Source organism: Erinaceus europaeus, chromosome 7 (genome assembly GCF_950295315.1).
Source record: "Erinaceus europaeus chromosome 7, mEriEur2.1, whole genome shotgun sequence".
Classification (NCBI taxonomy): Eukaryota; Metazoa; Chordata; class Mammalia; order Eulipotyphla; family Erinaceidae; genus Erinaceus; species Erinaceus europaeus.
The window spans coordinates 133302742-133316253 of record NC_080168.1 but is presented as its reverse complement, the minus strand read 5'-3'; the positions used below and the strand labels follow the sequence as shown (position 1 = coordinate 133316253).

The window sequence follows — 13512 nt, the reverse complement described above, 5'->3', positions numbered from 1 at the left end:
CCAAAGTCCCACGTTCAACCCCCTGCACCATCACAAGTCAGAGCTGAGTAGTGCTTTGGTAAAAAAAAAAAAAAAAAAAAAAATCATAATTGGCAAATAAACATTTACTGGGTCGAAACACACACACACACACACACACACACACACCAATGTGTGCTATCTTTTCAAGCCTCACCTAGTAAGCCTGATAACCAGATTGAAAGATCTTCCTGCATGGGCAGAAGCGTGGCCTCATGCCTCACAGCTATCCACTCGTCATACTGACAGACATCCGCCAAGCCCGGCCCGTGTCTGGGGGTCAGAGGGCTCCGTGGACTTAGTGGCAGATCTTCTCCAAACCATACCTAAGAGAGTGAGTTTGAGCCTGTTAAAAGTCAGCATAAGTGACAGCCATATATCTAAAGGATGGACTCTATATACCATATAACATATAAAACATATATACAATTACAATCTTATAACCTATTATTGATTACAACTAAATGAAAAAAATGCATATATATGTAATAACACTTCACTGGAAATAGACGAACTAGAAGCAAAGCACAAGTCTAGATACTTAAGACACTTTCCAATACCTGACACTGTGGCAAATGTTAAGTTACTCTCTAACTAGTTAACAGATTCTACTATCAAGTCAAAAAGATAAAAGTCAACAAATAATACTGTTCCTTCATACATTAGCTAATTAAACATAATAAGCTCTGTAGGCTCAGGAGACAGCTCAGCATATCAGAGCACAGTGTGAGGGAATGCATTTGATCCCTGGCGTTGTCAGAGCTGAGCAGTGCTACGTACGGTGTCTGTCTGTCTCTCTTTACTAGAAATAAATATTTTTTAAAAAGAGGCTATTTATAACTAGAGTCTTAGCATCCCAGCTTTATATCACTGTAGCATCTGTCACTGTGTCTAGTGATTTCTGTTGAATATATAAATGAGTAAGTGTATAAATGAAATTTTGCAAATGTTAAAACTCTTATTAGCAAACTAACAAAACTCTGTAAATGTTAATATCTGGCTATTTATAGGCATTATAAAGCACACTGAAAATTCTCTAGCATAAAAATCTATATTTGTTTTTACCAAAAACTCTTGTAACTACAAAAATTACAAATGCATACTAAATGATAATGAGAAAAACCACGTCAGGGCCAGGCAGTGGTGCACCTGGTTAAGCACACACACACTACAGTGCACAAGGACCCGCGTTCAAGCCCCCGGTCCCCACCTGCAGGGGAAAGCTTCATGAGTGGTGAAGCAGGGCTGCAGGTGTCTCTCTCCCTCTCTATCTTCCCCTCCCTTCTCAATTTCTGTCTCTATCTAATAATAAATAAAATATTTAAAAAAATAAAATAAAATGATGTTTAGAAAGAAAAAAAAAGCAAAATCAGGGCTGGGTGGTGGCGCACCTGGTTGAGTACACATGTTACAGTGCACAAGGACCCAGGTTTGAGCCCCCAGTCCCCACCTGCAGGGGGAAATGCTTTGGCAAGTGGTGAAGCAGTGTTGCAAGTGTCTCTTTGTCTCTCCCTATCACCCCCTTCCCTCTCGATTTCTGGCTGTCTCTATCCAGTATACAAAATAAAGATATAAATTAAAAAATTTAAAAAAAGAAACGAAAAACCATATCGCATTTGAACCATTTTCCCATAGTAATAAAGATCAGATGAGTTTACCAAGCCAAATTTTGATTCGTAGAAACAGAATATAAACAAAAGCTTAGTTTTAGAACTACAACATCAAAATATAGTCTCCTGACTATTAAAATCACGTTTTTTTAAAGCAGTACAGTAAAAAATAAAGTATGATAATTTCAGTATTTTACTTAATCTTACATTTTAACAACACTTACTTGAATTGCAGGCTGCATGGTCATCTGTATAGAAATGAAATGTCTTTCCTGAAAAGAGAGCAAAACACTATTGTGCAGCCAGTGGCAAGTTTCCTCTTTCCTCAAACCCACAAATCACAAGTCCTGTGCTTTACACTGAGTGTTAGAACTCTGAGCTAGAATAAATGGATGACTAGAGAATTTAGTAATCTCTCCTAAATGCTTACTTCATAAAAGCTTGCTTTAAAAGGGAACCTGAATCATTTTTTATAAAATATTTATTTTATTTATTTATTCCCTTTTGTTGCCCTTGTTGTTTTATTGTTGTAATTATTATTGTTGTTGTTGTTGGATAGGACAGAGAGAAATGGAGAGAGGAGGGGAAGACAGAGAGGAGGAGAGAAAGATAGACACCTGCAGACCTGCTTCACCGCCTGTGAAGCGACTCCCCTGCAGGTGGGGAGCCGGGGGCTCGAACCGGGATCCTTATGCTGGTCCTTGTGCTTTGCGCCACCTGCGCTTAACCCGCTGCGCTACCGTCCGACTCCACTGAAACATTTTAAGATGCTGTTTGGGGCATTAGTATCAAAGTAACTCTTAATGCTTTCAGCTAATAAAATGAAATGAATAATACCTATCCCATATAAAGTCTCCCAGAATTTCCCCTATAGGCATAATATAAATATAACTACTGTCTCTGAAAGCCAGACATCACTCCTCTGACCTTAACATGGAGATTAAATACATTCATCTAGACTTTCTATAAATTCACAAGTTTAATCCTAAGTTGCTTTTGCCAGCCACCAGGGTAATAAAGACAGATATCAATTCTAACTATAAAGCAAATATTCAGCACCTCTACTATAATTTTTCATAAATTGATTTCTTTGTGAGACAAAAATAAAGAAAATAAAAGAAACAGTAATCTTAGCTCCAAAGCACTATTCTTGACAACTACTATATATCTTTAAGCATTAGGTTAATAAAATTCTCTAATATATTATTGAGGAGAAAAAAGTGAAAAGTGTTAACAACACCCAGAATAACAGCCTAAAATATATAAGCCTAAGGGCTTGGTTACTTATAGAAGAAAAATATATCAGCAGCATATATATATACATATATATATGCATATATTTTGTAAACTATCACCAAATAATTCCAAGCAAAAAGTACAATACTGAATAGTTTTAAAGGCTGCAGGGCTGTCCGCTTGCAAGGAAAAGGCATCAAGCATACCTCTGTGCAGTGCCTCCTGCACACAGCAGTTTGCTCTCAGGACCATTTCTCCTGGAGCCGCAGCTGAGCCTCAGCTAAACCCTGTGGAAAGCCTAATGTGACATTGCATCTCTTAGTGGGAAGGCAAAGGACAGCAGAATAGCCTTTTCCATCTTATTTTTCCTTCTCAATAGCATTTCAAAAGGCCAAAGCACAATGGAGCATTACTAATGAGCTTCCCACGAGCTGATTCAGTGGGGAATACATTTTCCTTTAGCATAAATAACCCTTTGTCCCCAACAAAGACCCACAGTAAGATGCTTCCGAGACCATTTCTTAAAAATGCAGCAAAGCTGCTGCTCCCATTAAATAAGGAGTCCCATACAAGCAGACAAGGGCTCTAACAGTTGGAACTGCCAACCCCACACAAAAGAAGGCCCCAATTATGAGGCGTGTGCAGTCAAGAACAGTGACACACTCACAAAGCAGCTATCACAAGAATGTTGAGTAGCTGCACTTTTTATGAAAAATTCAACAAAATTAATTTTATGAAAGAAATAAGGAATTTAATTTGTGTCCTTCCTTCAGTCACTAGGACTTCAGCAGGAACATGATGGCAGAGGAGGACCTATTGGGGGTTGTACTGTCATGTGGAAATGTTATACATGTCCAAACTACTATATTTTACTGTCGACAGTAAACCATTAATCACTCAATTAAAAAGTCTTTCCCCCAATCATTCTTGCATAATTCAAAGAACTACTTTAAGATGACAAAAATATAACCATCTGAATGACCTTAAAAAGAAATTATTTAATAAACTGTTACTCTGATAAAATTATCAGAGGGACAGGGGTAGATAGCACAATGGTTATGCAAAAAGACTCTCAGCCTGAGGTTCCAAAGTCTCCCCATACCACCAGAAGCCAGAGGTAAGCAGTGGTCTGTTTTTTTTTTTTAAAGGATAATTTACAATATAACTTTATATATGAAAAACTATGGAGCATATCTGATGTCAGGCTTAGAAAACTAGTATAGTCATGGCTCCTTTGGGTTTTCTTTTTTATCGCAGGCATTTACTACCGAGAGTAGCTTCTCCCCTACAGTCAGCCCCAGTGCCCAGTCTGTGTCACAGTAATACTAGTTTCTCACTCGCAGGCATTTACTACCGAGAGTAGCTGCTCCCTATAGTCAGCCCCAGTGCCCAGTCTGTGTCACAGTAATACTAGTTTCTCATTCGCAGGCATTTACTACCGAGAGTAGCTGCTCCCTATGGTCAGCCCCAGTCCCAGTCTGTGTCACAGTAATACTAGTTTCTCACTCGCAGGCATTTACTACCGAGAGTAGCTGCTCCCTATAGTCAGCCCCAGTCCCAGCCTGTGTCACAGTAATATTAGTTTCTCACTCGCAGGCATTTACTACCGAGAGTAGCTTCTCTCCTATAGTCAGCCCCAGTGCCCAGTCTGTGTCACAGTAATACTAGTCTCTCACTCGCAGGCATTTACTACCGAGAGTGGCTTCTCCCTATAGTCAGCCCCAGTGCCCAGCCTGTGTCACAGTAATACTAGTTTCTCACTCGCAGGCATTTACTACCGAGAGTAGCTGCTCCCTATGGTCAGCCCCAGTCCCAGTCTGTGTCACAGTAATACTAGTTTCTCACTCGCAGGCATTACTACCAAGAGTAGCTTCTCCCTATAGTCAGCCCCAGTGCCCAGCCTGTGTCACAGTAATATTAGTTTCTCACTCGCAGGCATTTACTACCGAGAGTAGCTTCTCCCCTATAGTCAGCCCCAGTGCCCAGTCTGTGTCACAGTAATACTAGTTTCTCACTCGCAGGCATTTACTACCGAGAGTAGCTTCTCCCTATGGTCAGCCCCAGTCCCAGTCTGTGTCACAGTAATACTAGTTTCTCACTCGCAGGCATTTACTACCGAGAGTAGCTTCTCCCTATAGTCAGCCCCAGTGCCCAGCCTGTGTCACAGTAATATTAGTTTCTCACTCGCAGGCATTTACTACCGAGAGTAGCTTCTCCCCTATAGTCAGCCCCAGTGCCCAGTCTGTGTCACAGTAATACTAGTTTCTCACTCGCAGGCATTTACTACCGAGAGTGGCTTCTCCCTATAGTCAGCCCCAGTCCCAGTCTGTGTCACAGTAATACTAGTTTCTCACTCGCAGGCATTACTACCAAGAGTAGCTTCTCCCTATAGTCAGCCCCAGTGCCCAGCCTGTGTCACAGTAATATTAGTTTCTCACTCGCAGGCATTTACTACCGAGAGTAGCTTCTCCCCTATAGTCAGCCCCAGTGCCCAGTCTGTGTCACAGTAATACTAGTTTCTCACTCGCAGGCATTTACTACCGAGAGTAGCTTCTCCCTATGGTCAGCCCCAGTCCCAGTCTGTGTCACAGTAATACTAGTTTCTCACTGGCAGGCATTTACTACCGAGAGTAGCTGCTCCCTATGGTCAGACCCAGTGCCCAGTCTGTGTCACAGTAATACTAGTTTCTCACTCGCAGGCATTACTACCAAGAGTAGCTGCTCCCTATAGTCAGCCCCAGTCCCAGTCTGTGTCACAGTAATACTAGTTTCTCACTCGCAGGCATTTACTACCGAGAGTAGCTGCTCCCTATAGTCAGCCCCAGTGCCCAGTCTGTGTCACAGTAATACTAGTTTCTCACTCGCAGGCATTTACTACCGAGAGTAGCTGCTCCCTATAGTCAGCCCCAGTCCCAGTCTGTGTCACAGTAATACTAGTTTCTCACTCGCAGGCATTTACTACCGAGAGTAGCTGCTCCCTATAGTCAGCCCCAGTCCCAGCCTGTGTCACAGTAATACTAGTTTCTCACTGGCAGGCATTTACTACCGAGAGTAGCTTCTCCCTGTAGTCAGCCCCAGTGCCCAGCCTGTGTCACAGTAATACTAGTTTCTCACTCGCAGGCTTTTACTACCGAGAGTAGCTGCTCTCTATAGTCAGCCCCAGTCCCAGCCTGTGTCACAGTAATACTAGTTTCTCACTCGCAGGCTTTTACTACCGAGAGTAGCTGCTCCCTATAGTCAGCCCCAGTCCCATTCTGTGTCACAGTAATACTAGTTTCTCACTCGCAGGCATTTACTACCAAGAGTAGCTTCTCCCTATAGTCAGCCCCAGTCCCAGTCTGTGTCACAGTAATACTAGTTTCTCACTCGCAGGCATTTACTACCGAGAGTAGCTGCTCCATATAGTCAGCCCCAGTCCCAGCCTGTGTCACAGTAATACTAGTTTCTCACTCGCAGGCTTTTACTACCGAGAGTAGCTGCTCCCTATAGTCAGCCCCAGTCCCATTCTATGTCACAGTAATACTAGTTTCTCACTCGCAGGCATTTACTACCAAGAGTAGCTTCTCCCTATAGTCAGCCCCAGTCCCAGTCTGTGTCACAGTAATACTAGTTTCTCACTCGCAGGCATTTACTACCGAGAGTAGCTTCTCCCTATAGTCAGCCCCAGTCCCAGCCTGTGTCACAGTAATACTAGTTTCTCACTCGCAGGCTTTTACTACCAAGAGTAGCTGCTCTGTATAGTAAGCCCCAGTGCCAAGCCTGTGTCACAGTAATACTAGTTTCTCACTCGCAGGCTTTTACTACCGAGAGTAGCTGCTCCCTATAGTCAGCCCCAGTGCCCAGTCTCTGTCACAGTAATACTAGTCTCTCACTCGCAGGCATTTACTACCGAGAGTAGCTTCTTCCTATAGTCAGCCCCACTGCCCAGTCTGTGTCACAGTAATACTAGTTTCTCACTCGCAGGCATTTACTACCGAGAGTAGCTGCTCCCTATAGTCAGCCCCAGTGCCCAGCCTGTGTCACAGTAATACTAGTTTCTCACTGGCAGGCATTTACTACCGAGAGTAGCTGCTCCCTATGGTCAGACCCAGTGCCCAGTCTGTGTCACAGTAATACTAGTTTCTCACTCGCAGGCATTTACTACCGAGAGTAGCTTCTCCCTATGGTCAGCCCCAGTCCCAGCCTGTGTCACAGTAATACTAGTTTCTCACTCGCAGGCTTTTACTACCGAGAGTAGCTGCTCCCTATAGTCAGCCCCAGTCCCAGCCTGTGTCACAGTAATACTAGTTTCTCACTCGCAGGCTTTTACTACCGAGAGTAGCTGCTCCATATAGTCAGCCCCAGTGCCCAGCCTGTGTCACAGTAATACTAGTTTCTCACTCGTTTCGCTGCCTATTTTCCTCTTATTTCAAATCTCAAGTTAAAGCCCCAATCCCCACCTGCAGGAGGCAATCTTTACAAGCAGTGAAGCAGGGCTGCAGGTGTCTCTCTTTCTCTCTCCCTGTCTTCCGCTTCCCTCTCAATTTCTCTCTGTCCTATCAAATTACAAAAGAATAAAATAAAAATAAACAAATAAATGTTCCAGTTTCAATTGTTTTCAACCATAACAATTTTAACGAGTATTGTCAAAGACTGACTTTCAGGTTTGTTTGCAGTGCCAGAACCATGCACGTGTGTGATTTCACTGTTCCAAGGCTGACTTTTCATCCAGACAGAGAGACAGAGAGACAGAGAGAGAAAGTGCAGGTTGTAGCCTCCCCAGGTGCCAGGACACACCATGTGGTGTCAGGACTCCAGCCTGAGGCACGCACATGGAAAGGCAGACTCTCCTGCCGCCCTCTCATCCCCAGCACCTGACATCTGGAGCTCATCCTCCTTAGTAGTGTACTGGCTTTACTTTGTCTCTGTGTCTGTCTCTTTGGGGAAGCCTACTTCAATTATCTGCAAATAAGGAAGATACCTCCTCACCCTCACCACCAGTTTGGTTAAAAGAAAAAAAAAGTCATCACATAGCAAGGAGCTGAAACATGTCACAACTGAAGATAATCCAGCTAACTTCTAAACCCAGGGAAAACGTTGGAAACTCAATACTCATCCACCTGAGGCTGGCACAGAAGTGGCTCATTTGAAGAACAGTGCTGGGTACAGGCAGCAACCCACATCGAGACTATAGTCAATCCTGAGACTCTGGAGGCTTTTCCTCTTCGTCTCGGTGCAAGACAGAGCTGCTCACCATCACCAGAGCTAGGACATATAGCCTTGGAAATTCTAGCAATAGCAGTTAGACAAGGGGAAGGAATAGAAGGGTACAGACTGGAGAATAGCAGTGGTGCTTTTCACAGGGGCTATGACAGAAAGTGATTTTTGCAAAAGACTTGAAACAGAGAGATGCTGGCACATTCCAAGATCTAAAAACAGTCCATCTAGTTGAAGCATGAGAATGGAGCACCAAAGGACAGGGTTGAAGGGTTACGCAGTGGTCCCATCACCAAGGCCGTGTTTAGGAAGTAAGATTTTATTCTAAATGCAGTATAAAGCCACAGAAGTTTTAACCAAGAGAGAGGATATAATCCAACTCAGAGTTTTCAAAGAGCTGGGATGGAGGGACAGAAACATGAGAGTGAGGTTACAATGGGCCTAATAGAGAGGGGGCTGGGGACAGAAGGTCAGTGGATAGAGATGTGAAAAAAGAATCAAGGGAAATGAAAGGAGAAACAGAGGGGTGTAAACAACAAGAGCAAGGAAACAGAGCAGACAGGACATGAAAGGGACTGCGGCCTGGAAGAGCTCCACTGGAGACAGAATGCCAACACCCCCACCGGGGAGAAGAGGACACATCTGAATCTGTTTTGGAGTGGGATTTCTATGAGGGAGGAGGGAGAGGGGGGAGAGAGAGAATGAATATGAATATGAATGCGAGGTCCAGAAAGGCTACTAGGTTTCTCGGTGATGCGTCTGAGCAAACAGCTAATGACAGTATTCACTGAGAAGGAATATGGCAGACTGGACAGAGTGAAGCAACAAAGACAGGTCACAGGTATGTTTTGGTCATGTTTAACTTAGGAAACCTAGAGACATTCCAGTGAAAATGTCAGGAGGCAGATTAACAAATCCAGAACTAGGAAAAAAGTTTGAGGCAAAAGTAATTCCCAGTCAGTAATTTGCATTTTCCATTTTTACCACTGAAAAAAACAACAGACAAATAAATAAATAGGGTCATCTGAGAAACCACTGGGCAGTGGTGATGAGGGTGTAAGGATACGACCCGTGAAACCCCACCTTCAGACATGAACGGGGCAGCAGCAGAAAGAATGATTGAAGCAATTCCTCAAGATCTCAATCAAGCTAGCTTTATATTTTTGATATTTACCTTCTCCAAGTAGCTTTTCCTGACTGGGCTGAATTAATTCTGGATATATACTAGTTGAAATAAAATGACATTTAAGGTCAAATTATTTTAGGTATACAACACAGTAGTGCAAATAATCACACACCTGGTTACAGTTTTTTCTACTGTTGAGAACTTTTAAGACCTTCTCTCACAACTTTTAAATACACACACCAGCATTGTTAACTATAGTCACCATGCTACCCATTGGTTCTGGTGCTAGTCTCAGCTGTTTAATTTCACAGTCTGTAAAGTATTTTATACTTCTGTGCAGGCATCAGCGCTCAAACTAGCAGTGAGAGACAGGGCTGTGGTGCACCCAGTTGAGCGCACACATTACCACACACAAAGATCTGGGTTCAAGCTCCGGGTCCCTGTAGTGGTGAAGCTGTCCTACAGGCGTCTTTCTTTCTCCCTACCTCCCCTTCCCTCCCAATTTCTCTGTCTTGTCAAATCAAGAAAACACAGACCTTCAAGCAAAAGTGCATCATAGTTTTCAGTGAGTCAGTAAACACAGCAAGCAAGGAGAAAGGCCTAAAAAGACACCGTACAGTTCCTAATGAAACAGCTTCTACTTAGACCTAGACACCCTCCTCACCCGGCTAAGCACACACAGCACAAAAGTGCATCATAGTTTGCATTGAGTCAGTAAATGCAGCAAGCAAGGAGAAAGGCCTAAAAAGACACCGTACAGTTCCTAATGAAACAGCTTCTACTTAGACCTAGTCACCCTCCTCACCCGGCTATGCACACACAGCACAAAATGCAAGAACTCACGCAAGGATACAAGGACCCCCCCTCCCCCCGGCTCCTCACATGCATGGGGGACGCTTCACAAGCAGTGAAGCAGGTCTGCAGATATCTGTGTCTTTCTCCCTCTCTGCCACCACCTCCCCCTCTCAATTTCTCTCTGTCCTATCCACTGAAAGAGAAAAAAAACGGCCAGGAGCAATAGAGGCATAGTGCCAGTACCAAGTCCCAGCCACAGTCCTGGAGGCAAAAACAAACAGGCAAACAAACAAACACAGAAAACCCCAGAAACAGAATTCCTTGCATTCATTTAGCCTTAGGTTCAATCCCTGTTGCCACATAGTAAAATCCACAATTGGCAGGAAAGGTGACAGTGACAGTGCAGTGGCTTTCAGGCCTGAAGCACCAGGGGTCCACAGAGGTCTCAGGTTCAATTCCCAGTGCCCCATAAGCCAGAGTTGGGTAGTGTTGTGATATCTCTTGTGGGACAAAAACAAGTAATAAAAGCAAGTGTCTAAAAGTCAGTCAGACTTTATATGTGACAAAACGAAATTCTATGGAACAACACACATACGAAGACTCACATGAAGAAATGTAAAGATGGGCTGGGCAGTGGTCACCCAGCTGAGCACACCCATGACCATGTGGAAAGACCCAGTTGCAAACCCCTGGTCCTCACCTACAGGCAGAAGGTTCACAAGAAGTGAAGCAGGGCTGGCAGGTACCCCCCCCCCCCATTTCTCTCTATCCTATCAGAAGAAAAAAAGTAAAGAAAAATGGCCACAAGGAGCAGTGAACCATATTTGCCATGCAGGCAGCAGATCTCAGAGATGAACCTGTAGCAATAACAAAGAAATGGAAAAAGCGCTGTGCTAGCAGGACACTGACCAAATGACTGATGGGACGCTCAAACAGCAGGCTTCTCCAGCAACGCGCAAAGATCTCTATTACAGCTACCAGCGCAGCCCACAGAACAGCACGTGCGCGCAGGTCACTGGGATCACCGTGCTCTCAAAACTGTTTGTGCCATAAAAAGCAAACAAAGCCTTTCTCAACAGTGGCCAGTGTCTTCAATAACCAGCTTTCCATTGGGAACCAGTCAGCGCACAGGGAGTGAAGCTAAGGCGACATTCTTACAGCGACGGGGAGGCTGTGCAGCAGGCAGGCTGCGGTTTCCCTGAGATGCTCTGCTGCCACGGCAGCTGCAAGCACACGAGTGCGGCTCTGAAGCAGAACTTTCAGCAGGAGAAACCAGAGAAGCATGACTGTGATGGTCACCTCGGTCTTGTAAACATGCCTCTGATGTACTCCTCTAGGGGCTCTTCCATTACTGTTGGTCTGCTTCTAAGACCCCTTCTGCTGCACTGCTTAAGGCTGCGGTCTGTTTACATGATCACTGCTTCACCTGAGACCCGCCCTGCCTGCAGGGCACTGGTTTAATCCCACTGGTCCGACTCTTTTCGCTCTGCCCCTTTCCTAGTCACACCTTGTTTTCCACCCTACTACGACCTTCCTGGAGACTATAAATGCAGATTCTTTTCTCAATAAGCACGGCACTGCTTCCCAGCTTTTCAGTCGTCGTCTCCCGCCCGCCCGGGAAGCTAGCCCCGCACGTTACGAATAGGAACTCCCACGGGCCAGACTCAAGCTTGATTCTCTGCAGTGCTGAGTGAACCACACGGTCTCTGGTTGCGCGGCAGGTAAGAGCACACCTGCCAGCAAAGAAATCCAAGCAGCGCACAGGCCCAGGGCAGCTCCGAGTAGACAGACAGCCTTCCGTCAGGGAGGGCACAGCAGCCGGCCTGCTTGGGGACATGTGCTCTGCCCCTCCAGGGCCGCACGACACTGACGACTGGGCGAATGGGCGAATCTCCTCCGTGCACAGCAGCCTGCCCTCCAGGACAGACAGACCGTCACCAGCCTCCCTTACACGGACACGAAGGATGCGGCTTCCACGGACCAAACTTGTCTGGGGTGACACACAGCTAGTAGATCCTGACTTCAGAGCCACGCGCTCCGCAGCTCAGCTTATGGTCAATAAATAAATCACTAATCAGGTAAATAAACGGGTAAAGGAATGACTAAAATAAACAGGCAGGTAGGTAGATGATAGATGACAGACGGATGGTAGATAGGTGACAGATACATAGATAGGTGGGTAGGTGATAGATAGATGATAGACAGACAGACAGACAGGTAGGTAGGTGGGTGGGTGATAGCTAAGACAGGAGGAGCTCGGCCCCTAGTGCCAGGACAGCAGCTCTGCTTCTGAGGCCGAGGCAGCCAGGTGCCCGCAGGTGAACAGGTGAGCGGAGCAAAAGGCGGCAGCTGTTCCCCGGAACCTGCGGCCGCACTCCCGGCCCATCCGCACACCTGCGCCCTCAGCAGGGCCGCCGGGACCCCTGGCCTGCCGCCTCTGCCCACACAGCTGCCGCCTCCCGCACCTGCGCCTTCCCTCCGCCCTCCCTGCCCGCACACCTGCGCCCTCCCCGCCCACCTGGGCCCTCCCTCACCGCCCTCCCCGCCCGCCCTCCTGCGCCCTCCCGGCCGGCACACCTGCGCCCTCCCGGCCGGCCCTCCTCCGCCCGCCCCGCCGGCCCACCTGCGCCCTCCCCGCCCGCCCTCCTGCGCCCTCCCTCCCGGCCGGCCCACCTGCGCCCTCCCTCCCGGCCGGCCCACCTGCGCCCTCCCTCCCGGCCGGCCCACCTGCGCCCTCCCTCCCGGCCGGCCCACCTGCGCCCTCCCTCCCGGCCGGCCCACCTGCGCCCTCCCTCCCGGCCGGCCCACCTGCGCCCTCCCTCCCGGCCGGCCCACCTGCGCCCTCCCTCCCGGCCCGCCCACCTGCGCCCTCCCTCCCGGCCGGCCCACCTGCGCCCTCCCTCCCGGCCGGCCCACCTGCGCCCTCCCTCCCGGCCCGCCCACCTGCGCCCTCCCTCCCGGCCCGCCCACCTGCGCCCTCCCTCCCGGCCCGCCCACCTGCGCCCTCCCTCCCGGCCGGCCCACCTGCGCCCTCCCTCCCGGCCCGCCCACCTGCGCCCTCCCTCCCGGCCGGCCCACCTGCGCCCTCCCTCCCGGCCCGCCCACCTGCGCCCTCCCGGCCGGCCCACCTGCGCCCTCCCTCCCTGCCGGCCCTCCTGCGCCCTCCCTGCCCGCCCCTCCCCGCCCTCCCTGCCCGCACCCCCCCCCGCCCACCTGCGGCCCCTCAGCGCGCGCACCTGGACCCCAGGCCGCCCCGCCCCGCCCCTGCCCGCACACCTGTTGCCCGAGGGCGGGCCCTGCGTCACCTGGACTCCCGGCGGCGGTCCCGTCAGGTGGCTCGCGGCGCGAACCGGACCCGCCGGCTGAGGCTGAGAGGCTGTGGGGCAGGGGCGCCGGGCAGGGACGCTCACCTCCGCCCCCGCGGCCACAGCGCCGCCCGGCCGCCGCCCGGCCCCCAACCGCCGCCTCGGCCCGTCGCCGCCGCCGCTTTCGAAGGGACCAATCGGAGGCCGGGGGGCGGGGCGCCGAGGC

General features: G+C 48.4%; 1 protein-coding gene across 4 annotated transcripts in view; it reads right to left on the bottom strand.

Annotated features, from left to right (window-relative positions):
* GAS2L3 (growth arrest specific 2 like 3) overlaps positions 1 to 13512 on the bottom strand; it is a 39967-nt gene extending 26455 nt beyond the window's left edge. Inside the window, exons 1-3 of one of the 4 annotated variants that reach the window (XM_060195633.1) lie at positions 13258 to 13512; positions 1853 to 1900; positions 176 to 344 (exon numbers count right to left, since the gene is read on the bottom strand). In XM_060195633.1, the coding sequence (XP_060051616.1) occupies positions 176 to 344; positions 1853 to 1876 (193 nt within the window). In that variant the 5' untranslated portion in view covers positions 1877 to 1900; positions 13258 to 13512. Of the gene's footprint in view, positions 1 to 175; positions 345 to 1852; positions 1901 to 3012; positions 3106 to 9234; positions 9311 to 13257 lie in introns of those variants that run through there. The other 3 variants (XM_060195632.1, XM_060195634.1, XM_060195635.1) reach the window with 3 other exon arrangements.